Genomic DNA, 26,603 nt, shown 5'->3' on the forward strand with positions numbered 1-26,603 from the left:
CAGGCATAGGCTTTGAAGAAGACTGACAGCTTCTGCCCTGTTCTCTTGGAGCCCTGAGCTGCCATGTAATACATGGGGGGTGGGGAGGTGGGCAGTGCCCTGAGACAACATGGAGTCGGAGAGGGGTTCTGCTGAGCCCAGCCTTTCAAGAAGAAGCCAAGTTCAGGAATAAAGCCAGACACACTATCAGATGAACACCATCAAGTACCCTGATCAACACTATGGAGCAGAATTGCCCAACCATGCCCTGAGTTCCCAGCCTGCAAAGCTGTGAGGTGCAATAAAATGGTGGTTGCTTTGAGCCACACAACTTGGGGGCTGTTTGTCATGCTGCAGTAGACAACTCTGCCCTTGCAGCCATTGCTGATAGGTAGGGAAAGTAGGGCTCTGAGATGAGGAAAGAGCAGGCCACACAAGGACCCAGGTAGAACATAAGGTCTGACAAAGAGGAGCAGAACCAGGATGCCGTGGAAGGGGACCACAAACCACCCCTAAGTCAGTGTTCCACCCAAAGCCAGTGAGGAGACACAGCAAGTCAACATGGGAAGCCCGCTGCTGTTACATCTGCACAGTAAGACGGTTCAGAGTCCAGGGTCTGCAGTCAGGCCGGCCTGGGGCCAAGCCCCAGATGTCACTACTGGCTCTACCCTCAGAACAGACACTCAGGTTTGCTAGGTCCGGGGATTCCAGGGATGCAGTAGTTCCGCCTGTTGTGAAGATTGCTGAGAAGACCCGCCCAGCAGTGCGTTATCCCAGTTCCTGGCCACGCAGGCTCTGGGCTGCTGATCCTTATGTTATTCCTGTCCCCTGCCCTGCTCTCCATGCTGGGCTTCCTGGGCTTCAGGATGTGTGACTTCCTGTGGGTTCAGCCAGTGGGGTGATGGCAAAGCCAGGAAGGAGCAGCTCCGCTGTTATCCGTATCCCCCAACCTTCTCTTTTAGCCTTTTGTTGCTCATTTTCTGTTTGTGTTTCTCTGAATTTTATTTTCCTCGTCGACCCTTTGTCCGATGACATAGACCTTTCTCATATTCTGATTTTATGTTGGACAATCTCCAACTCAACTCCTCACCCTCTGGGGATCCCAGGTTTTGTCTTCAGTCTTTTCTTCCTCCTGACCACTCCCCCACCCCGCCCCACTGAATTCCTAGCGCTATAATCTGTAGGTGGGTTTCAGAGACGATGGGCTCCATCACCTCCTTGGCCTCATGGTCTCAGAGGAATGCTTTTTATTTTTTCCATGGGCTCATCTATTTAAAAGGAGTAACTTATACTTCATCTCGCAAGTTCAACGCTGTGTAGTATTAGGTGTCAGGATCTTTCATCCACCCTGTTGCCAGAAATATTGAAAATTGATGTAAGGTTAATTGTTTAGTAAACCCTACCATGTTTATTCCAAGCTCTCAGCCATTGTGATAAATTCCTTCATTTTTAAAAGCTCCTGCTATGATCTGAATGTTTGTGTGCCCCCACCCCAGTCAATGTGTTGAAATCCAGTCACCCGTGTGAAGTTTTTAAGAAGCAGGGCCTTCAGCTGGTGCAGCCCTCATGAATGGAATTGTGAGTCCTTCAGGAAAGAGGCCTACAGAGCAGAGTCGTGGAATGACACTGAGAGAAATTGCCAACTGTGACCCACGAAACAGGCTCTCACCAGACACCAAATCCGCTGGCACCTTGATCTTGGGCCTCGCGGCCACTACGGTCATTCATTTTACACTATTTTGTCATAGCAGCCTAAAGGTACTGTAACGATTCCAAATTAAAATGCATGCTTTGTGCACACTTCAGAGTGTTGCCGCCAGTGAGCAGATACTCACAGTCACTTTTCTGGTGCCCAAGGTAGCAGATGGAATTTTGGGTGAAACAATCCTTTATGTCGAAGTATCCCTTGAATTACAGGCCACTTAGCATTCCTGTTTTCTAGACACCAAATGTTAGGAGCTCTCCCTCATCATTATGACAACCAAAAAAATCTTCACATATTTCCAAATGCCAGTGTTTTCTGTCGAAAGTCACTGAGATTTGGGGGGGGGGGGAATACCCACCCATTCAGAGAATCCACCAGTAGAACCTTCCTGTCTTGATGTGTTAGGTATTACACTGGCATCTATGACAAATGATTTTCCAAGAGGTCATTTATCAGGATTATATAGTTTTATATTTCTTCCTCTAGACACTAAGGTGAAATGATGTCCATTACTTATTATATGGGAAAATGGTAACTCTGAAAAGTTCTAAAGGAAATAAAATGTAAAGTCTGGTAAAAAAAAAAAATAATAAGTGCACATCAATATCATATCCTTGGCCTCATTTTGAAAGTTTGAAGTCATGTGTATTATTAACTCAGGCAAAATGACTAAAAAGACGCTTACTGAGTTTTGGATTGATTGAAGTTAGTAAATGATGTAATTTCATTCTAAAAGCTACTAGCCCCACAACCACAAGTCACCTCACCTTTCTGTGCCTTGTTTTGTGAAATTAGGGGCCATTTCTCAGTTCCTGTCTGTTTCCAGGTTCTGTAATTTTTTTGATACTACATCTCCTGTGCAATATTTACTATTTTTTTCAGAGGTATTGCATGCACTAGTTACCTTAATCCTTACGAGAACCCAATGCTTCTATATGTAAAAAGAACAATTTTTTGAGTATTAACTTTGGAGACCTGAATCTTAGAAAACGTTGAAGAATCATTGTATAGGTTCAGCAGAATATGCAGACATTGAATAATTAACTAACTTAGGAATTGCTGATTTGGATAATGTCTGGCTGTGTTTGTAGGGCAGGCATCCTGGTAAGAATGGTCTTGTGTGGCCAATCTTGATCTCCAGGTGCTCTCCAAGTAAACAACCCAAATGCTCTGACTTTCCAGGAGAGAGCCGTGGAGATCTGAGATGAGGCTGAGCCTCCTGACCTTACTTTCCTGGATGAATATTTCCAGGGGATTTTGCCAATCTGAAAAGAGCATAATATTAATAGACCAGTTAAAGTGTTTGAGAGTTTGAGATAAGACTGACAGGCTGGGATGTAGCTCAGTGGCAAAGCGTCTGCCTTGCATTTGCAAAGCCCTGGGTTCGAACCCCAGTTCCAAAAAAAGACCCCCCCCCCCAAAAAAAGGAGGTAAGACTGACTTTTATTTGAATCCTGGCTTTGCCACTTAGCTACTTATTCTTGCTTTATAAGGCTGTGCAAGGATAAAATGCAATTAAATGAAATAATATGTGGAAAATATTTAGTTTTTTTTTTTTTTGCATATAGTAAGTATTAAATAATTGTTAGCTGAAAAATTAGGGTTAGAGTTGTGTGCAGTGGCATATGCCTGTAATCCCAGAACTCGGGAGGCTGAGGCAGGAGGATTAAAAATTCAAAGCCAACTTCAGTAACTTAGCAAGACCATAAGCAACTTAGCAAAACCCTGTCTCTAAATATTAAAAAATAATAAAAAGGGCTGGCTGGGGATGAGGCTCAGTGGTTGAGGGCCCCTGGGATCAATACCTGGTACCAAAAAAAAAAAAAAAAAAAAAAAAAAAAAAAAAAATTAAGGCAAGAGGTGTTGAAGGAAATTGAATAAACAGTGTCTTGATGGATATGTTGCTTTACCTAAAAACATGTATTGTCGGGGCTGGGGAGATGGCTCAGTTGGTAGAGTGCTTGTCTTGCAAACACAAGGCCCTGGGTTTAATCCCCAGCACAGCAAAAAAAAAAAAAAAGCAAAAGCCCATATTGTCCTGTGTTCCACTTATTGTTCATGTTCAAATGAGTCTTAGGTTTATTTACTAATGGATTCATTGATTTCTTAATCCAAGAACTATTTATTTAGCACCTATTATGTATCTATTGTGGACACTGGAAATGCAGTAGCAAACAGGACAGCAAAGGTCCCTGTTCTTACCAGCCTGCTTTTTGAAGGGGACAGACAGAAAATACCCTCCTTCTCCCAAATCAAGAAAATAAACAAATGGTAGTAAACTGGTAATAAAATGCTAAGAAAAAAAATCAAGGTGATGGAGGAGCGGTTTTTGGTTGTGTGTTCAAGAAGGCCTCTGGATGGAGATGACATTTGAGGAGTCACCTGAATGAAAAGATAGAGTGAAGTTCTGGAGTCCAAGCAAGATGCGACAGTGACTTCAATGAGGATGGGAGAGGGTGGACGGAGAGAAGCGAATGCACAGGAATATGCTGTCGAGGAGCAGCAACAGGGCTTCTTGATGGATTAGACAGAAGGTGGGTGAGGCACGAAGAGGACTGAAGGATGACTCCCACAGTTTTTGGCTTGAAGGAATGAAGGTGCCATCGTTTACAGAAGTGGAGTCAGCTAGGGAGGAGTATCTAGATGGGGCGGGGAACAGGAGTTGAGAGTCTGGTTTTGGAAGATGTCAAGTAGACCAAGGTCACAGCTGAACTTCCGGGAGTTTTTTCTTTTTTTCCTTTCAGATAATCTTCAATGGAGTAGTTTGGATGAGAATACTTAGAAAAATAGAGTTAGAAAAGCGAAGAGGTTCTAGGAATATTCTTAAAATTTCAGGCACCTATGACTCAGAGCAGAACTTTATAATAATAAAATATAACCGTTTTAGAATTAGCCACATAGAAGTAATTTGATGGGATTTTGTGACTCTCTCACATTCTTTTGCATACTTAAATGGGGGCCAAAAATAAAATCTGGTTTTAAAGCACTGGTCTTACACCCATTCTTCTGAACATGCTTTTTTTTTTTTTTTTTTTTTTTTTTTTTAATGGAAGAAGCTCTTTTATTCATTACAGAGCAAAAATACACACTATATTTACTCATTTACATTCCACTTGGGAGAATATGCTTTGTATTTAAAGAAATAAACGATTAGTTGTCAGGAGTTGCTTTTGGAGAATAATCAATAAGCGCCTTGTCAACAGCTGGATATTGATACCAGGGTCCATCACCTCTCGCACGCATTCGTCTTCGAACTTCCAGCTCCTTTAACCGTAATTCAGCCTTTTCGGATTCAATCTGAAGAACAGCCATTGTTTTTTCATAATTCTTTTCAGGGCACTCAAAGAAAGTACAAGCAATCCATCTTGATATAGGATGCTTGTAATATTCCCAATGTTCTGGAATATAGCCTTCTGGAATTTCTGCTAATTCAGCTCCGCCAATAAATATATTCACCAGAGTTATGCCAATTGCTACTGGAAGCCCAGTAAACAAAATGTAGAATTTCAATAAATTCAAAAAACGCTTGTCATAGTATGAAGAAGGTTTGATGATGAACAGTCTTTTCCCATGGCCTGTACTGTGTCGCACAGGAGCGATGGTCTTCGGGAAAACACGGGTGAGGAAGCCTCCGAATCTGAGCGGAGTGCCAGCGCGTCGGCCAGACAGAACTGTCACTGCAGTGACCGAAGCCCGCTGCAATAAACTCATGGCCGCAATGGCTACTGAACATGCTTTTGAGAGTCTACTGCAAGACGCTATATTAGGCAGTGTGCATACAATGAAATCAATGGGCTGGTCATGTTGTTGGTTAAACATTTACTGAGCACATGCTGTGTGCACAGTACTAGATGATTTGAGTAGACAACAAATGGTAAATTGATTCTCTGCTCCAAGAAAAGAGCCTAAATTAGAGAGGAAGAACAAGTCAGTGAAGGTTTGCAAGGATAGTGTTTCTTTTTTTATTTCTGCACATCTGATGTTCTTTTTTTTCTTTTTTGTACTGGGGATTGAACCCAGGGGTGCTTAACCACTGAGCCACATCTTTTATGACAGGACCTTGGTAAGTTGCTGAGGCTGGCTTTGAAATTGCAATCCTCCTGCCTTAGCCTCTCAACTCACTGGGATTGCAGATCCCAGCCACCATGCCTGGCTTGCATATCTGAAGTTCTTAGGCCATTAGGAGAAATTCATCACTCCATCCTATCTTCTCTCCACCCAAAGAAGTTGAGTTACCTTCCTTTCTGGTCAATGGGAGGGCTTCTTTGGGTGGAGAGAAGAATATTTTAGTCCATGTTAGAGTTGTAGTTAATTGGCACTTTCAAGCATCTCTGCATTTACTGTCCTATTTGCTGGGGAGAAGAGACTCGAAGAATCCAACAGCACTTCAAATGGCTTGTTTCTTCTCCCTATTAAATCCAACACAGTCGCTGCTTTAACATTAGTATTCACTATTTGTTTGGAATTCTATACTTCCTGGATGGCTGGTATGTGGGTTGGATGCAGGCCTGCTGAATAGCACCTTTGGCAGGAAGGGAAGCGGTCTTTCCTGGGCTGATCATATTTGCTTTGTTAAGATGCAGCTGAACCTTTTGGTGGATTGTTGTCAGAAAGAACAGCTTAGCCTCAATTATGCTGAAACAAGAGCCATTATATTTAGCAGTCATTGTCTAGTTTTTAAATGGACTTTATTAAATAACCCCAGATAGAAGCTTAGTTCATTCAGCTGCTTTTGGTACATTTACTGATAAGTCATCCTGGCAGGACCCATGATGATGTAATTCTGCTTGGAAAGATATTCTCAGTAGGGTTCATGGTGAAGTTCTTTTGTGCTCAAAGTGACCAGTTGTTAATGGCAATATCCAGGAGAGTGGCAAAATGATTTCTTGCTGCTTTATGATACCAAATTCCACGGTCTCCGAATACTTGGCCATATTCCTAAACAGGTTGAAACATTTTTTTGTTGTTCTTGTGTTAGTCAGGTTTTCATCATTGTAACCAAAATATTTACACAAGTTAAAGGAGGAAAAGTTTATTTTGGCTCACGGTTTCAGGTGTCAATCTGGGGTTGACTGGCTCCGTCGCTTTGGATCTGAGGTGAGGTAGCACATCATGGTGGAATGCCAGGGTAGAGAAAGCTTCTCAGCTCATGGCAGTTGGGAAGCAGAGAGGGTCGAGAGAGGAAGGTGTGGGGACTGAGAAGCCCTCTTCCAGTGCTCCCCCCATAACCTACCTCCTTCAACCAGTTCCCACCACCAAGAGTTTCCATCACCTCCCAGTAATCCACTCCTCTATGAGTGGATGCGTCCACTGAGAGGTTAGAACTGTCCTGATCCCATCACTTCCCGAAAGCCCCACCTCTGAACATTGGGGACCAAGACTTCAACACCCCAGTCTATGGAGGCACTTCTTATCCAAACCCTAACATTGTTCCTACCCCTAGGACCAGCACACCCAGTTTCTAGGTCATTTCCTTTGGACAAGAGTGGAAGGTTAGCAACTAAATGGTTTTCCATAAAATAAGTCAGTCTGTTATAATTTGGATGTGGAATGTACCCCGAAGCTTGTGCGTTGAAGCCTTGGACACCAGTGATGGTACTCTTGGAAGGTGGTGGAAATTTAAGGAGATGGAACCTACTTGGAGAAAGCAGGTCATTGGAGGTGTGCCTTTGAAGGGTTTGTTTTGTCCCTGGCCCCTTTAGCATACTCTATATCACTGCTTCCTGGCTGCTATGAGATGAACAGTCCCCTCCTTCCCACTGTCCTGCTGCCATGATGTTCTGCCTCACCTCAGGCCCAAAGCAATGGAAACAGCTGACCATGGACTGAAATCTCTGAAACTGTGATCCAAAATAAACCTTTCCTCTTATAAGTTGATTTTCTCAGGTATTGTGTCACAGCAACAGAAAGCTGACTAATACAGTCTCCTTTATGTCTACTATCCATACTAGCATATGGATTCCTCTTTAATCAATGATACATGATGTCAGTCCTGCAGATGATCAGCAGAGAATTTGAAAATTAAACTTTGTCATTCAGAATATTTAAGTTCAGTTGTTACTAAATGGCATCACTTATTAGTTTCTTTCAGTCACTGGATTTAGTTATATCACTAGAAAGTCAATACCTGGATTGCATTATCTTGTGCTTTATATTGGGTTAGTATGAGAAGTGTCATTTGAAGAATCTTTTAGTATCTTATGCAAAGCAACACAAGAAAATCACATTTTATTAATTATCTGATGTTCCTTATATAAAGAGTAATATGATAAGTTCCTGCTTAAGGGGCTGGCAGCGTAGCTCAGTGGTAGAGCACTTGCCCAGAATGCATGAGGCCCTGGGTTCCATTCCAGCACCACCAAAAACAGAAAAAAGCAACATAAATTCCTTCTTGAAACCAGTACCTGAGAAATCTTAATCCCTTTACATGGCTCTGTATATTTTCCTTCTTTGAGCAGTGGGAACTATACACAATACCACACCTATTTTACTCTTTTTCCATGAACGCCAGTTAATTAATAATTTATTTTATCATTGAATATCTTTAGGTTTCCTAATGCTTAATTGGTTTCTTATTCATTTTTGGTGGGTGGGGGTGTTCAAGGAATTGAATCTAGTGGCATTCTACCATTGAGCTACAGTCCCAGCCCTTTATAAAAATTTGAGACAGGATTTCACTAAATTGCTAAGGCTGACCTCAAAGTTGTGATCCTCCTGCCTCAGCCTCCTGAGTTACTGGGATTTTAGGTGTATGTCATTGTGTCAGCTCTCATTCATTTTTAAAAGTACATAGTACAGTTTTATAACTACCACAAGTCTTCTTGAATAAAAAAAGAAGAGGTCATCTACTCAAATTAACTTTTTCTGGAAACTCAGTCAAAATCAGCTCCTCAGATCACTTTTTCTTATCAAAGCACTCTTCCTTCATTGCACCTATAACAATTTGTAATTATTACTTTTAATTAGTTTCCTTCTATATGTTTGTTTCTTCTGCCTGGGCTCCAAGCTCCATGAAGACAGAAATCCTGTCTCTCTCTTAGTATACTACCTCTAGATGACTCTAGCATGTAGTAAATGCTCAATGAAAAAAATTATCAACAAATTGTAACAAATCATAACAATCCTAGTATTATGAGTCACTAAAGTCTTATAGCATTATACTTCAAACTTGTAGAATTAACTGTTTGGTGACTTAAACTTCCAGCATTAACTTGTTGTAGAATTGAACTAGTACCTGATAATTCACATAATAATTCTTTGGCTCATTTGAAAGGTTTGCAACTTAGGTTTTTGAAAATAGTCCTAGGTGTTTTTCAAAAAGTAATAATTAATCTAGATGAAAATGGGATATTGCAGAATTAAAGGAACCATTAGGATTCACAACCTAGTAAAATAATAATGAATGAGTACAGGTGATGCAGATAACATTATCTGCAGCATAATACTTCTATCAAAAGTTACAGAAAGAGATAAGAAAATAGTTAAGATGAAACGGGAAATAAGTATTTAGACCCAGAAATCTTAATTTCTTCCTGACTATGGGCAAGGCCTTCACAGGCTTGCTTTTCTCCACTTCCAATTTTCCCTCTCTTGCTCTTTCCCTTAAATTTATATCCCCTTAGTCTCTTCTAATCTGTGACAATTTCTCTGTTCTTCTTTGTCCCTATGGCCTTGAGGTATTTGAAGAGTTTTTGTCAGATATTTTGTAGAATCTCTAAGTTTGGGTTTGTCCAGTATTTTCTAATGAAAGATTGAGGTTACAAATTCTGTGGTGGAATACAAAGGAAGTGATATACCCTTCTTGTCGCATCACATTGTAGTACATGGCATCTACATGACTTCTTATCAGTGATGCTTAACCTTCATTGTTTGGCTATGGTGATGTGTTAATCAGCTTTCCATTACTGTAACAAAACATCTGACATAATCAACTTAAAAAGGGGAAAGGTTTATTCTGGCCTATGATTTTAGAGGTTTCAGTCCATAGTCAGTTGGCCTACTGATTTTGGGCCTGTGTCAAGGCAGCACATCATAGTGGGAGCATGTAGCAGAGGAAGCTACTTACCTCACAGGCAGGAAGCCAAAAAAAAGAACAGAAGAGACTGAGGTCCCAAAGTCTTCTTTGGGGGTACACACAATTATGTAAGAACACCCACTAGGCCTCATATCCACCACCTCCCACAGCTCACAGGCTGAGGACCAAGCTTCCATTGGTCTTTAGGGGTAGGATCCATACTGCATCAGGTGATGTTGGCCAGCCTTCTCTAGAATAAAGTTTTTCCCTTTCTTTCTTTCTTTCTTTCTTTCTTTCTTTCTTTCTTTCTTTCTTTCTTTCTCTCTCTCTCTCTCTCTCTCTCTTTCTTTTCCTTCCTTCCTTCCTTCCTTCCTTCCTTCCTTCCTTCCTTCCTTCCCTCCCTCCCTTCCTTCCTGTCTTTCTTTTATACTTGTTTGGTATGTGTAAAATTTTCTTAAAATCAAAGGTTTAAAAGTTGTTTTATGTAGTTTCCAAACTTACAGTATTCATGGAAGTTATCCTTTTGTTAAAATTTTGAATTTTATTGACTAAGGCCCAAGTACATTGTTTGTATGTTACTGATCTTTTGGAATTTATTGAAGTTTTTTGTGACCTAATTCATGATCTATTTTTGTAAATATTTCAAGTGTGCTGCTTGAAAAAAATTCTGTTTTTGCCCATGGCTTAATTTCCACATCTATGAAATAGGAAGAACCAAAAATATCCAACTCCTTTTATTTTTTTTGAAGGTTGCGAAACCAAGGATCAAATTGAAAGACAGAAAAAAATACTACATTTGTTCTTTTTGACTCTTTTGAGAGCTCACAATGGGTATATCTTGACACAAATAAACATAATAGGGGAGTAAAAGTAAGTATCTGTCCTTCCTGAAAGTGGGTTCATTACTGCTGGATAACTGGTGCTTAATCCTCTGTTGGGGCACAGTTCCAGCCTACACAGAGGGACTGGCCAGAGTTAGGGAAGTAACCACCTGTGACAGCAACTCTGGTCTGTGGTTCCTTGGAGACCCAGTGGCTGGGGATATTTATATAACTGAAGCTGAACCTTTGGTGTGTGGTTGAGAGGATCACAAAGTGCTGAGGTGGAGTGGGGTCCTACAGCAGGCTGGTGGGTGGCCAGTCACTCAGAGAGCCAGGCTAGTTGCTTAGGGGGCAGTGTGGACACTCACCCAGAGGTAGAGGAATCTGATGATAAGGACTTCATCTTAGGGATTTAATTCAGGGTCAAATGACCAGTCCTTACCATAAGGATACCATGCCCCTCAGCTATAGCCCTAACTTTTTTATGCTCTCTTGCCCTCTTTTCTTCTCTTCCTTGAACCCTCGTGGAACTTACTGTTTTCTCCCCACCTCCTCCTGGACATGACCATCAGTGCTCAGCTCCTAGTTTCAAGGAGATCTCAAGCTTTTCCAAACACCATGAATCACCAAGAAATATCTAAAACATCACAGGGGTATTTATTGTGCTATTTTTCCAATTTTTCTATTTGTTTGAAAACTGTCAATGTTTATAGTTGGAAAAAATGCATTTGTTTTTCTGCTCCAAAAGGTTAGTAATCCTTAGCTAGTGGTAATCCTGCAAGAGGTCTCTAGTGTATCTGGATGAAGACAAAGAATGTTGTTAATACTTGTTCACATATAGAAAAGGAAAAGACAATAATTTAGAGCAACAGGATGATTTGCCAACTATATTTTAGGCTTTGATTAGAACAACAGACCCTGCACTATACAGGGCTGTGGGTGTACTGGAAAGAGCCTGAAATCAGAGGGATGTGATTAGAATTCAGGTTTTGCTTTCTGCTGGCTGTGAGGTGTTGGCTGAGGCAACTGACATTTCTGATTCCAGTCTGTACATATGTAGAATATGCTACAAATAATACTTGCTGCCTTTGTAAAAATATTTTCACATTGTATACTATACTATTGTATAGCATAGTAACACTGTAAACTGGATACAATTACTAAAACGTTACAAAGAGGAGGTTTAGAATTGCTCTCCACTGATTTGCTTACACAGATATTGGCATCTTCCACCTGAGGTGTTGGTTGTGAAAATGTGTGTAAAAATAACTTTTGCAATTTTTTTCCTGTTGTTGTCAACCGATTTTCAGCAGAGTGGCACTTTCTGTATATATCATCCAATTAATTTTTGAAATGAATGAATTTATCGATCAGCCGCCTCATTTCATAAAGGAATTTGAGGAAGAACACTCAAATTGACTTCCTGTATCTCTTTATATTTGGGCCATACTTTTTGTCTTGCTTTCCAAATTAAAAATGTGTTGGACGCAGATTGGTCCTCAGCATCAACACCTCCTCTTTTTAGTACATCTCTCTGTTTCCAAGCTGGAAAGCATTTGCACCAGACATCCCGGCCGCTTTTGTTCTGCATGTGAATTGGCTTCATCAATTGTTTGCAGCAGAGTAAGGTTTGCAGGTGCTGTTCTGATGCTGCTGGAAAATACATACAACCGTGGACAGCATAGTCCTTCTGCAGCAGTGGTCCAATGTTCATTTAATTGCTCAGTCCCTGTTGACAGGAGGTAGGGGACAGAGTCCGTCTTCCGATTGTGGTCAACGAGCTGGTTTGGCAGTGTCGGTCTGCGGAGTCCTCCTTCGATGCTCAGCCCCTTTCCAGTCTTTCCAGCGACTCAGTATCTCTGACTCCCTTTCCGTCAAGAGCACCTAACTGATTGCTGTCACGGAATCCAGACTGACTTGTCAACTGTGGGCAGAAACCCTTCTGATGTCAAGAAATGACCTTGCATTTTAGTGGTGAGAAGCAGCCTCTAAGTGAATAAGTTAAAAAAAAAGTTTTAATAAAGCAGTGATATATGTTAATAAAACTGGAAAGGAGATGAGCGCAGATGAATGCGGGCATGTTGCCGTTTTAAACGCAGTGGTCAAGGAAGACGTTGCTGCTAACGTGACTTTTGACCTGCCTATCATGTCAATTGTGTGCAAGGCCCGGGTAGAGTTACTGGGTTAAGATGCAGGAATCCATTTACTCCTATATCTAAGTCGTTTTCCATTTTCAGGCGGGCGTATTGTTTACCCACAGCAAACATGGCGGGAAAAACTTCATTCTGACCCTGCAGCCCTCAAAAAAGATGGCCACAGCACTTCCTGTGCTTGCCCTCAACAAAGATGGCGACAATGCTTCCTGTTTGGGGCTTTCGCCTTCAACAAAGATGGTGCTTATGGTACAGGTTTCTTAAGTCTGGATTCCGGTTGTAGTTTTTTTTTTTTTTTTAAAGATACGTGTTTGCAGACGTAAGTAACAGGAATCCATTTTTTTTTTTCTTCGTATGCCCCGCGCTGTGGCGATGGGCCCTGGGTGGCTCTCTGGCCCTCCTAACTTGTTTGGGTTTTCTGAGCCGGGCCAGGGTTGGGGTGGCGGTGCCGGGCACCCGTTCTCCCCTCGGTCCGCTGTGAAGATCCTTCCGCGGTTCAAGTGACCCCGAAATATCCCTCACAGTTGTCCCTGTGTGTGACACAATCAAGGTTTCAGTGGCCGAGGCAGGGATGTTTTAAAACTTCCAAATGAGCGCTCGCAGACATACGGACACGCTCCCCGGTCTCACCTGCCCGCCCACCGGACTTGACCGGGAGCCAGCGGGGCGCGGGGCCCCTGCGACCCGAGCCGGCCGCCTCCTCCCCGCCACTTAGGCTTGGTTGCCACCGCCCAGTCGCCCCAGTCACCGTCGACCTTCAAATCCTGGGTGGCTTCCGACCAGTGCCGCATGTGGGCCTTTTTTTTTTTTTTAATTTAAGGAAAAGAACTCACTGAATTCCCCGTACTTGGGTGGCCAGGGCAGTTTTGTGATAGAGATTCAGAATTCCTAGGAGGGTAGGAGAGGTGGCTCTGTGAGGTTTATTGTAGACCCAACACACGCAATAAATATATTTCTTGTAGGTGACGATGGTGGAAAGGCTTTTCCTCTTAGTGAAAAAGATCCTTAAACTCATTGCTATCTCTGGTTTCAGTCTTCCAGTCCGTTGCTTCTCAGGTTCTGCAAATGTCCGTGGTCATTTTTGGAAATTGGCAGTGATGGTGGCGGATTATCTCTGATGAAGGCACTGTTAGGAGAAAAGCCACCATTTCTTTTGTAAAATGTTGAGATTAAATGCTGCTCTGTAATCTTCGCATAAACACTGCTTTTCAAGCAGAGTCTCTGGCCTGCTTTTTTTTGTCAAATCTCCTTATTGAAGGACGACCTCATTATGTAAAAAGCAGAAACAGAAAAGATGATTCATCTCCACTGTTGTTCACTGTGTTGGGACGCATCTGAAGTTAACTTGGCTTGATTCAACAGTAGTAAACACCATGGCCTGATCCTCGGCTAAGTTTCAAAAACCTGCCCGACCTTGAGGTGTGTCCGCTGCAGCACCCCTACCTTTAGGAGTGCATCAGCATTCCTATCATCTGAGCTATGATTTTTGTCTCTTTCCAGGGAGAAATGGAGGCCAGAGACAAGCAAGTGCTCCGCTCTCTTCGCCTGGAGCTGGGTGCAGAGGTATTAGTGGAGGGACTGGTTCTTCAGTATCTTTACCAGGAAGGAATCTTGACAGAAAACCATGTTCAAGAAATCAAAGCTCAAGCCACTGGCCTCCGGAAAACAATGCTGCTGCTGGATATCCTTCCCTCCAGGGGTCCAAAAGCTTTTGATACCTTCCTAGATTCCCTGCAGGAGTTTCCCTGGGTGAGGGAGAAGCTGGAGAAGGCAAGGGAAGAAGCCATCATTGAGCTGCCTGCAGGTAGGCCTCAAATGGATCACTTCAAACCAGCTCCGAAATTGTTGGCACTGCGCCCTTTGGATTGGAAGTTAATGTGGGCAGGGGTCAGGGGTTCATGCAAGTGGGTAAGGAGTTTGGATGGAAGGAACCTGGTGTTTGGAGGAACAGGGTGAGGAGGTGGCATTAGGGAATGCAGGAAAGGAAGGAAGAATGAGCCATGACAGAGGTTGAGGAGGGAGCTGAGTCCATTTAGAAATGCTTCCAGGGAATCTTGGCAAGTCACTTGGGAGGCATGTTCTCATCAGAGAGCCAGGTCATATCTCAGCCCTTGGCATCAGGAGCCATTTGGAAAGTGCAGATGGGAAAGCAGGCTTTGGCCTGCTGATAACTAATTTGTGGGGTGCCAGAGCTGCCAGCTGGAAAAGGTCAGATTCATGGAGGAGGAGACAGCCTCTAGGAAGGCATGCCCTGCACCTGTCCCCTGGGCTAGCCTACAAGGCCAAAGGGGATTGTTTTGAAGACTGACTTAGTTTGTTTTTAAAGGCTAATGGTTTAAAATGTCCTTCTGGGTTCGACTTTGTTCAGATACCTGTAGTATTTAAATTTGTTAGGGCAGTAGTTTGGAGAGGGTCGCATTTTGATTTTAAGAATTGAAAGCAGTAGAAAAGAAACAGTTCTGGTGCTGTTGGCCTAGCTGTGGCAGGGAGATGTGATATGAAACGTTTGTTCCTTTTTAACGTCTCTCATGACTGCTACCTAGATAGAGGAACAGAGAAATGAACAATTAAAAATGATAATTATTTTTCAGTACTGGGAATTGAACCCAGGACAGTGTGTATGCCAGGCGAGCACTCTACCACAGAAATACATGCCCAGCCCAGCCTGACCCTGAACTTGGGATCCTCCTGCTATAAGTCTCTTGAGTAGCTGGGATTACAGGCATGAGACAAAAAGAATAAAATTTAAGAAGAGAATTGAAAGTTGACTTGCAAATTTTTGAAAGAAAATTAAATGAATCTGAAGAAGTGAAAATGGAGTCATGCTTCTATTAATGATGTGCAGCAAAACAAAATGGTCTTATAATTGTGTTTTGATAGTGAAAGGCTTTCGGTTTGCCTGTTTTGTTGTTTCCAACAATGTGCTGCCAGGAGGAACCTCTAAGTCAAATACCAGGAAAGCACCAATAATTTTTTAACATCTTCCCCATCCTATGTAATGTGTTCTGCTTTCAGTAAATTAGTAGAAATACCTTAAACACTAAGCTTGGTTTTAATTTCGTAAGGACAATCCAAGCTGAGTTACAGATTTTTCTCAGCAGGGTTAACAGATCAACATCCTCTGGAGTTTCTGTGACAATTAAAACTACTCCAAGGCAGTGGTCTCCACACTTTGTTGTTGCTGTTTTTTTTTTACATATTTTTTTTAGTTGTTGAAGGACCTTTATTTTATTTACTTCTATGTGGTGCTGAGAATGAACACCAGTGCCTCATACGTGCCAGGCAGGTGCTGTACCACTGAGCCACAACCCCAGCCACGTTACTGATTTTTAAATATGAGTAGAACTGGTTTAAAAAAATGCTACTAATATGAGACCACTTTTATTGCTTTTACTTTTATTACATCATCTTTTGAAAGATTTTTTTGGAGACTACATTGTATTAAATAATCATAATTCTTCTTTTTTCATTAATGTCTGAATATTTGACCAGCATGAGATAACCAGTTAGGAGAACTGGTAAATCTCAGTGGAAAAACAAAAATATTTTTATTCCTAACCCTGTCCAAATTACATGTAAATGTATGGTTTAGGTTTTTTGAAATACTGAGAATGGCTGGCCTTTGAGGACCACTGAAATTCTCAGCTTGGGTTGTCCTTACCAAAGTCAGTGCTCTAGCCGTCTGAACAAATCCAAGCCAAAGTGTCCAAGACGTTTCTATTAATTTACTGAAAGCAGAACACATAACATAGGATCGGGGAGATGTTAAAAAATTATTGGTGCTTTCCTGGCAGCACATAGTTGGAAACAGCAGAACAGGCGAACTGAAGGCCTTTCACTATCAAAACACTTAATTATATGATCATTATGGGTGACGTAAACAGTACTGCTGCACCTCTTTCATGGAAGGGTGACCCTGTTTCCTCAGATTCATTCAGACAGCAAAAAACAGTGAAGACAGTTTTTACCACATGAAAGTTACAGAGGAACAGAGGGAAAAATAGGTTTTGGAAATCAAGCAGAGTGAAGCAGCATATAGTGGGGAAAAACTGTGCACATCTGTGTTGAAGTTTAGAAAAATAAGTTTTCCCCAAAGTTTGTTAATTCTGTAGAAGGGGTCAGATGGAAAGCTAGTTTGGCTCAGGAACAAACTATTTGCAATTGTTTTCCTTTTTATTGAGTAACACAGCCTCTGAAAAAAAGATTCCAAAGCAGAGGTTTGATTTATGCATTTCCATGTACCTTGCACAATGACAGTTACATATATTCATTTTTAAATAGTTGCTTTTATTAAATGTCAACTATTTAAAATAATATTATAAAATATAAGTAAGATTTGAAGAATAAGGTAAAGTGAACACCTGTCTCCTCATCACTCAGTTCAAGAGTCATGTGACAATTGGTTTGAGGATCCCTGGCACTCCTTTCCAGTCTCCTCCTTCCCAACCCTTACGGGTAAACCCTGAATTTGGGGTTTGTCGTTCATTCTCTTTCTCACTTTGTAGTTTTCCATATCATAGAAGTCACTTTTAAAATCCACATGTTGTTGAAAATATAGTGTGCCCTGGGTTCTAGTGGTAAATGTGTGTATGTGTATGACATATATAGAGAGATGTAGAGATATACAATGTATGGGCGGGAAGGGATGGAAAAAATGATATATTTTAAAGGAGTGAATAGTTAATAGCCTTCTTGCTTGACACATTAAAATATATTTCAATGTTTAATTTCATGGCAATATTTTAATTCTTAAATTAAGTTGAAATTTAATGAATTGGAAACGTAGGTAGTTTTGTTTTTTTTTTTCAACTGCTTATTTGTTTAAAATTCTGAATGAGTATCAAAGATGAGATGCCTTCTAATTTAATGTCTCTGGAAAAAAGCAGATAAACCCAGGAGCCTGTTTCCTAGGATCCCGGTGCTTCTCCAGCATTGTTAGAGTGATTTAAAAAGTTTTACAGTAGGCCACTTAAATTGTTGTAATGGCATCTTTGATCTTTGAGGAACTGGACTCTGGGGAAATGTGGTGCTTCTATCTGAATGTGTATGTGTCTGTCTCTTCTTACCTTTCACTCATTTTGGTTGTAATCATTAATTTATTCGTATGGATTTGGTAGCCTTCTCTTCAGAGACCTTGAGAATAAATGAGAATGAGTGGTCTTTTCTTTAGGCAAGAGATTGATCTTTCTTTAAGAATAAACCAGTTTTAAGTTTTCTTGTGTTCTTCTAGCAGATTCTTGGTTTTCCCTTTATTTGTTTGTTTAATTTTTATGTTTCATTTGTCAGTTTTGAACTGACTTAGAGATTTTTTTGGAATGGATGTTGGTAATCCTGGTTAGCTGCTTATTTGTGTGCTAGATGTAATTTTTTAGTGAATTGAATTGTATCTTGTTCTCCTTTTTTCTCCCCTCCAGCAAAATTTAAAACATATAAACAAACAAATAAAAAACCCAACAAACAAAAAACTAAAACCTTTTAATTCTTTTAGATGCTGCCTAGGTCACCCAACCTCTGTTTAAAAAAAAAAAGGCTAAGACATAAATGGAGGATTTTTTTTTCTGCCCTATAAGGACTCTTACCTTTTAAAAGGGGAATTCTGACGATAAAATGACTTAATCTGTGTTGGCACTGTGGAAGGAACACTTTACAGCATGTCCCTTTCCGACCAAGGTCACATACTAGACATTAGATCAGCTGGACCTCCTCTCCGGGCTCCTGTCCTATCATTTGAGGAGACGGGGACAGTGCCGTATGTGGTGAAGGCAGCCTGCACCTGCCTGGCTTCCCACTCCCCTGTGGGTCGGTCCCTGCTGACCACTCACTGCAGTGCCTGAGCAGATCTGAATCTGTTTATCTGCAACCCCAGTCGCACTGTCTGGTGAGACAGCCTAAGGCACAGCAGAGGGCCACGGAACCCTGTTTTCCCCAGGTTGGCCCTGGCTGTGGGACTGGGTCTCTGCCAAGATTCCCTCTGACAGTCTGCCTGGTAACCCTGCCTTTTACCCCAGTCCTCCCTGAGACTTGGGAGTTTGTTTTTATTTTCAGTTTTTCTCTCCTCCCTCTCTCCATTCTTGCTTCCTGTATTCTTAGCCACTGTCAAGAGTGAAGGGCAGATCTCTGGGACACAGTTCAGCGCCTCCTGTAATGGGCACCAGACACCTCAGCTCTTGAGCCTGCTGGAGTGGCTGTCCGAGGCTGTCACTTGTTCAGCAGGTTTCCCCCAAGGATCCAATGCCCCAGACTGCCTGGCTGTCCTCACTGGCACAGAGTGTAGGGCTCTGGCTGGTCTATTTTCCTCCTGCCTGTGGGTCCAGGGCTCAGCCTGTCCCTTTTGGAGCTGTCCTTGAATGATCATGCTGAGCCACCTCAGCTGCCTCCTGAGGTGCACTCTGGCTCTGAGGTAAATGCTTGGAGGCTCAGCAGTTACTGAGCTCTCATAGCAGACTTATAGACATTAACAGGCTCATTGGAGAAATTCTAGCTTAGGATTCTTCTCGTAGGATCCTCCAGTCATGCCGCATAACTGAGCCTGCTCTGTGTAATTTCTGTATTGATCTCAGTTCATCTCCCTGTGGGCTCTCCAGGCTCTTCTCTGTGGCTGAGTAGTGCTTGCCCGTGGCATCGTGCGCACTAAGGGAGAACAGTAGATCAGTTTCTATGACCATGTCCTAGATGCTAGGTGCCAGGGGTACAGCAGTAATCAAAGCAAAGTCCCTGCTCTCCTGGAGCTCTCTGGTTCTGGGGAGAGAGGAAAAGAATGGGGACAAACAATAAGCAAATGAATCAATAACCTCTCTGGTGGTAATGAGTGCTGTGAAGAGTGTGTGTGGTTGTGAAGGTGGTCAGGGAGGCCTCTCTGATGTGGGGGTCACTGGGCGGAGCCCTGACTTCTGTGACAGTGAACCACAAGGGCACAGGAACTCAAGTGGAAGCATGGGTGATTGTGCGACTAGATAAGACACCTTCCTCTCAGAAATGAATCACATTCCACATCTGCATCGGCTCAGTCACCACTGTTTGTTGTCTTTCCCTTTGGACAGACGTGACCTTGGCTGCTATTAAGATGGTTCCAGATGATTTGTGGACATGGGATTAAATAATGCTTAATCACACAGTGGGAATGCGTTTCCTTTTTACTTCTGTTATAGTCCTGGAAAGAATGATCAGAGGTTTTTTAAGCTTAAGGCCTTCTATAGGCCGTAAATAATTAGCTGGAATTTAGTTGTATTGCTTTTTCTGGGGGGTATGGAGGCAAGTATCAACTTTAGTGGGTTCCTTCCATTTGGGGTAAGTTCCATTAAAAATACATTATTTTTATTTTACCAATTAAGTTTCCAATTCCATGACTATCTCAGTGAAATTGAGATAGATACATTAAAGTAGGTTGGAAATAATAATTTAGAGTTTACATATATCATTAATTACTGCTACTATAATTATATTTTCCTATTATGCCAATATAATTTTGGATTGTATAATTATATCATATATTATGTACTATGTTTATGTTTTTAAAAGTGTTCCACAGCTGGGACAATGGGACAAAATGGGTTAATGAAGCACACATGAGTGAACAGGGCTGGTGTTTTAGCTCAGTGGTAGAGCACTTGCCCGGCAAGTCCCTGGGTTTGAACCCCACTACCTCAAAAAAAAAAAAAAAAAAAAAAAGAGTTAAATAAAAATACTAAGAACATAATAGAAAGCCATGCGGCTATGGCAGAGTGTGGAGGTGCTTTTCATGTGTTCCCAAGTGCACAGCGTGGCAGGACTGTGGGAGGAGCTGAGGCCTGGCTGGCTGGGGAGGGAGAGGGCCCTGCTCCGTTCAGAGGACTCAAGGCACTTTCAGTTTTGCCCAGGCGGTTTATACACTGTGACAGGAACTGGTTAAGCTTATTAGTAGAATTACCAAGTTTGTAAGTTTCTAAATGTTAAACACATGTATCTGCTGCTGTAACAGTCAGCAAGATGGAGCCAGAATCTGGTGTTATGGAATCTGGAAGCTGGGAGGGACTCACAGATCATCTAATTTTTCTCTGAGCAAACAGAGGCCTAGGAGATTAAGTCAACTTGCCCACGATCACACAGCTAGTTGATGTGATTTATTGCTGGGACTGGAATCCCAGCCTCCCAACTCTTGATTTAGGACTTTTCCTGCCTCGAAATCTTGGCTCCCCACTGGGTTTGAAATGGAATTGTATTATGCTGTAGTGTTAATAATTGAAAGAGGCTTTTCAAAAATCGTACTAATGTTTTCTTTTTTTATTTTAAGGGGAAAATTTTCAAGGGCTTTTCGAGGTATACTGGGATGAGATTTTATTAAAATATCTTATTTTTATTAATACTAATTTTAGTCATTGAAAAATTATGATAGTTTTGTACTGCATCTTATCAGAAGATTTTTTCCCCTAGCTTCTGCAAGGCTGACATAAAGGAAGAGCAGAAGACTTTTATCGAGTATTTATGAGACTGATGAAATAATGCATCTGTTGGCAGCTAATTGCAGCTCTTTCTAGGAATAGCAAACCATGTGACAGGTCTTGCCCCAGCAGGGATGCCTCTATTTCACTTTAAAAAATGGATTTAATGTTCTTTTTGCTTAGACAGTCTGACTGTGACTTTTTCCTCCCTCCTGTGGATGTATGGACCATTTGGCTACATCAATCACCCTGTTGACCTCAGGATTGATTAGCTCAGTCTTCCTGGCTGTGCACTGGAATCACCTGGGGAACTTTTTAAGAAGTTCTGATGCCCAGACTCTGCTGTAGACCAGTTCATTATAAAATCTCTGAAAGTGGGGCCTGGACAGTGGTAGCACAGATACATGCGCACACTTGTGTATGCAAACATAGGCACAGACACAGGGTGTTATTTTAAACTACAGCCAGGGTTGAGAACCTTGGGATCTACTCAGCTGGCTAGGTAGGTGGCTCCTTACTCACTTACTGCTCCCCAACTTTGGGCTTCCCAAAGCTGTGCTCTTAAAGAGTCGTTCTTATTTTCAGGTGTGAGGAGGTGGAAGGGTGGTAGAAATGGAGGCGTAAAAGGATATTAGTTTGCAAATGTTTTTCCTCCTTGAATTTCTTGAACACTGTTACTCAAGAATGTTCCAGAATCTTAGACCCATAACATTGGTAGTGAAGATACTACCAACACTAAAATCCATTAGTGCTCTATGGGGGTATACTGGCTGGATGCACATAAGAACAAAATTGTAGGGTTTTGCATTAGCTGAAGAAGTTGAATTGGGGGCATTATTTTCATTACCTGTTCACACTGTGTGGTAATTGCAAAATCCCCCAATACTTTGTGTTCTGTGAATCAAACTGTGCCCAAATGGAGACAGAACCCACTAATGAAGAATGAGTTGGATGCTGTTCTCAGATACAAAATGAGCTGAAAGTGGCTTGAGGATAGAGGAGAGACAGAAGGCCACTGGTCAGAGTGCACCTGGCCCAGTCTCTCCTTCCACAGGGTGGTCAGAATGACTGTCTGCCCAAGATTTTGTTTGTAATTAAAAATGTGTATCAGGGCTGGAGACACAGCTCAGTTGGGAGAGTGGTTGCCTGACATATGCAAGGCCCTGGGTTCAATCCCCAGCACCACAAAAAAAAAAAAAAAAAAAAAAAAAGAGTTGCAGTATTTTCTGTATCTCACCAAGAACTTCCGATGACGATGACATTGGTTAAGTAATCGTATTTAGTGGGGGCCTACTGTGTGCTAGGCACCCTTCTAAGTCCTTTGCACTTATTAATCCATTTAATGAATAATAATAATTTGATGAGGTTGGTGGTATTATTACCTTCATTAGATGAGAAAATGTAGACATAGAGATATTAAATATTTTACTCAAGGAGTAACAGTGTAGTAGAACCAAATTTGGAATCCAGGCAGTTTGACTTCAAAGCCTACTCACTTATATCCTATAAAAGTATTTGCTCATAATTCACTTTTCTCCCCTTCGGAATTCTGATAACCTCAGGCTGCTCCAGAGCCCATCATTACTAACCCTCCTTCTTCCTCCCACCCTAGTCTTGCCCAGTTGCACACCTCAGGGGCAGGGTGTTTGCCTTTCTCTTTCCTGTCTGCTCTCCTAAAGTTCTTTCCTGCTAGGTGTCTCCCTCTCCCCCATCCCCCATTTGGCCCTTATTTTGGCCAGGGAGGGCAGGGTGTAATATAAGCCTACCTGGGGTAAAGGGAAGACTTTGCATTTCTCCCATCCCATCTGCTACCTTGAGAGTGAGAGAAGACTAAATCTGGATTCTGATTAAGGGACTGTGAATTGGTCCCTCCAACAATGGACTCAAGCTCTACTCTCACAGTTCTTGAATCCTGCTGCCTAAAGCCCTCAGTTCAGCAGCCAGCTTTTCTGGTGCTGCTGTTTCAGTTTCAGTGTGAGCTCAGCAAGGTGGCGTCCCTTTCTTGGGTATGGTTCCTAGGGTAGGCCGCCGCAGCCAGCTGCAGAAAGGCCGGCTTGACTTAGTTTAATAGGCAACTGCGTTCGTTCGTACTTGTTCCTCAGTTTGGGCAGTAAGAAGTGCATGTGGTTCTTTGGAGGGCACTTCCCCCAGCGGGAGATAAGGAATCAGTTGTGTTTTTCCAAACAGTACATTTTAATTGAAAAAGCAGTGTAACATCCAGAAGTTTGGGGCAGGATTTAGTCCCAGGCTTTATTTTGATAATGTTATAAAAGAAACCTTAACTCCTTGAGAGAAGTGCCAAGTTGACAATTCCTGGAAATGTTCAGGTTCTGTTTACGCCTAGCACCATGGCAGAGCGGGTGGTAACACTGTTACCAAAATAACACTGCTGAGATGTCACAAGTAGCTCTGAGGATATAGGAATAAACAAACTCAGTTTCTCCCATACTCTCAGTATGCAGAGCTTCTGGGACCAAATGTGTGGGATCTCTCCCCACCCCTAGCAAGTCCTGCGGGGACACCAGCTGGCGTCCTCTAATTCGATTCAATTTTGACACCATCTAACTGGTGGTAGTATCTGATCCCTTGGTTGAGGCTGCTAAGTCTCTAAGACTGCCCTTGTTTTTAATGCCAGTCACAAGTTTGTTCCTCAGCTTCAAATTAGGGTCACCATTATTTCCTCCTTGGGTTCAATTCATTTGCTGGGGCTACTCATGGGACTCAGGGAAACATGCTTGCCAGTTTATAATGTTAGGAAGAATAGGTGTAGGAGAAAAGGATTTTAAGAGTTGTATATCAGGAAAGGGGGTGAAGACCAATATATATATTTTTTTGATATTGCAGTGGCAAGTGAGAAGCTTGTGATTTTATATTATTATTATTATTATTATTATTATTAGCAGTGATATTATTATCAAATCCAGGGCCTTCTGCTTAATAGGCAAGTGCTCTACCACTAAGCTACACCTGAGTCCTGAAGGGCCTAAATATTAATCTCTAAAAGCATCTCTCAGTTCTACCATTTGTTGGAATGCTATAGAGGAGCAGAGTGATAATGGTTAGATTGTTACAGAGAATTACAGAGCAGGTGGACCATGTCTGCTGCTTGTCACTGTAACTATAGAAGGTTAGAGCTGGAAAGGATCTTAGGACCCTTCTTTATAGATGAGGAAAGGAAGGGATATAACCAAGTCTAACAGTGTGTGTATGGGTTCTTCAGTAGTACTTTGTGCTAAAATAAACAAAAATAAAAATTTCTCTGAAATACACTGGATAGTTCCCAACTTTGAAGGAATGCTAAAATTGCAGGACTCCATAAGGGCAGGAATGAGGCAGCAAGGGGGAGTTAAGGCCACTGGGATGACCACCTCCTGTCAAGTTACTCCATTGTGCCCTCCCTCTGAATTCAAAGACTGTGAGCCAAGTTTGGTTCATAAGCCCTTCCCTCGGGACACCAGAATCCCCTGGAGTGGGGACAGGCAGGCCAAGTGGAAGAGGGGAGATTGTTTGAAGCCAGAGAAGCTTACTGTACTGTACACCTCCATTCCTTTAGGATTGAGCAGTCTCTTGCTCATGGGTCTGAAAAGAAATGACAACCCTTTAAAGAAGGAGGATATCTCTATATCTTAATGTAGCACGGTCCTGATTGAGGACAGAAGCAGGCAGAGAAAACACAGGAAAGCAGTTTTTGGAGCAAGCTAGGTCCTCATAAACCTTTTCAAAATCAGAATGTTTTGGAGAAAAAGAGTGGATTGAAAATAGAGTTGATATAGAGAGGAGGTTAGAAAGAATATGGATTAGGTACTGGTCTAAGTGAAACACACACTTATTTAAGATATAGAAACTCACTCTATCCTTATAATAACTCTTGGAGGTAGATACTGTTATCTTCATTTGCATTTTACAGATGAGTAGACTAAGATGTTGATAAATTGTCTAAATTCACACACTGAGGCAGTAACAGAGCTGGGCTTTTTTGCTACACTGTCTTGTCTCTACCTCCAAGATCTGTTCCTGGTTATGATTAGGTTGCATGTCTTAGATTACCTGACTTAGGCTAGTGCAGCTTCCTCATTTTCTGACCCATTTCTTGCCTTGGGTCTCACATGTAGCCAACTTCGTGTGTATGACAGCGTCTGTCTGTCTCACTCTCTTTTTTAACAGTTTGCCAAATGAGAGATTTAAGAAAATTACTTAAAAGACTTTTCTAAGAAATGTGATTTAACAAAACAGAGACTTTGAATAAACTGATCTGGAAATGTTTTGTTTGTTTAGTTTTTAAACATAGCTCTTCCCTTTCAATCTCTTTTTTTTTAAATTAATTAATTAATTTATTTTTTATTAGTCATATATTGATGCTATGGGCAAATGTGCCTTTCAGGCCTTTGTGTTTGAGCCTTTTTATTTCTTCATTGTGGCTAACTGCTTTGGTTAGAACTTTTAATGCTATGTTGAATGAAAGTGGCGAGAGAGGGCATCCTTGTCTTGGTCTTGATGGTAGAAGAAAAGCTTGTAACTTTTCATTGTTGAGTATGATGTTAGCTATGGGTTCATCACATATGACTCATTATATTGAGGTGCATTCTTTCTATTCCTAATACGTTGATTTGTTGTCATGAAAAGTTGTTGAATTTTGTCAAGTTCTTTCACTGCCATCTTTGAAACAATCATCGGATTTTTGTTCTTTGTTCTTTGTATAGTAGTTCTAGTTTTAATTTTCTGAGGGATTTCCTTATTGTTCTCTATAATGATTTATTAATTTACATTCCCACTAACAGTATAACAAGAGTTCTCTCTTCTCATATTCTTGCCAATATTTGCCTTTTAACTTTTTAAAATTAATTAATTAATTTATTTTTTATTAATTTTTTATTATTTTTATTAGTAACTTTGTTACTGCCTCAGTGTGTGAATTTAGACTATTTATCAACATCTTAGTCTACTCATCTGTAAAATGCAAATGAAGATAACAGTATCTACCTCCAAGAGTTATTATAAGGATAGAGTGAGTTTCTATATCTTAAATAAGTGTGTGTTTCACTTAGACCAGTACCTAATCCATATTCTTTCTAACCTCCTCTCTATATCAACTCTATTTTCAATCCACTCTTTTTCTCCAAAACATTCTGATGGTGTATCACATTTATTGATTGGCATATGTTGAACCATCTTTGTATTCCCTTAATCATGGTGAATGATCCTTCTAATGTGTTGTTGACATTGGTTTGCTAGTATTTATGATTTCTGCATTTATGTTCATCAGGGATATTGGCCTAACTTTTTTCTTACCTCTTCAATAAATGACATTGGGACAAATTAAAATCACAGTGACATATTACCTCATACCTATTAGGATGACTGTTATCAAAAAGTTAAAAGGCAAATATTGGCAAGAATATGAGAAGAGAGAACTCTTGTTATACTGTTAGTGGGAATGTAAATTAATAAATCATTATAGAGAACAATATGGAAATCCCTCAGAAAATTAAAACTAGAACTACTATACAATCCAGC

The 26,603-nt window shown here is 41.3% G+C and overlaps 2 protein-coding genes across 5 annotated transcripts in view; one reads left to right on the top strand and one right to left on the bottom strand.

Annotated features, from left to right (window-relative positions):
* Cradd (CASP2 and RIPK1 domain containing adaptor with death domain) overlaps nucleotides 1–26,603 on the top strand; it is a 195,289-nt gene that overhangs the window by 20,220 nt on the left and 148,466 nt on the right. Inside the window, exons 1-2 of one of the 4 annotated variants that reach the window (XM_047550999.1) lie at nucleotides 12,475–12,493; nucleotides 14,173–14,476. In XM_047550999.1, coding sequence (XP_047406955.1) covers nucleotides 14,179–14,476 — 298 coding nt within the window. In that variant the 5' untranslated portion in view covers nucleotides 12,475–12,493; nucleotides 14,173–14,178. Of the gene's footprint in view, nucleotides 1–12,474; nucleotides 12,494–12,864; nucleotides 12,992–14,030; nucleotides 14,092–14,172; nucleotides 14,477–26,603 lie in introns of those variants that run through there. The other 3 variants (XM_047550995.1, XM_047550998.1, XM_047550996.1) reach the window with 3 other exon arrangements.
* LOC124982958 (NADH dehydrogenase [ubiquinone] 1 beta subcomplex subunit 5, mitochondrial-like) lies at nucleotides 4,730–5,503 on the bottom strand. Its single transcript, XM_047549802.1, has one exon. It carries the CDS (start codon nucleotides 5,501–5,503, stop codon nucleotides 4,835–4,837), a length of 669 nt encoding a protein of 222 aa, XP_047405758.1. The 3' UTR covers nucleotides 4,730–4,834.

This window comes from Sciurus carolinensis, chromosome 4, assembly GCF_902686445.1.
Source record: "Sciurus carolinensis chromosome 4, mSciCar1.2, whole genome shotgun sequence".
NCBI classification, from domain to species: domain Eukaryota; kingdom Metazoa; phylum Chordata; class Mammalia; order Rodentia; family Sciuridae; genus Sciurus; species Sciurus carolinensis.

What these genes read in the sequence shown, in the direction of transcription:
- LOC124982958 (XM_047549802.1), bottom strand. Translation starts at nt 5,503, where the DNA reads ATGTTTAACCAACAACATGACCAGCCCATTGATTTCATTGTATGCACA.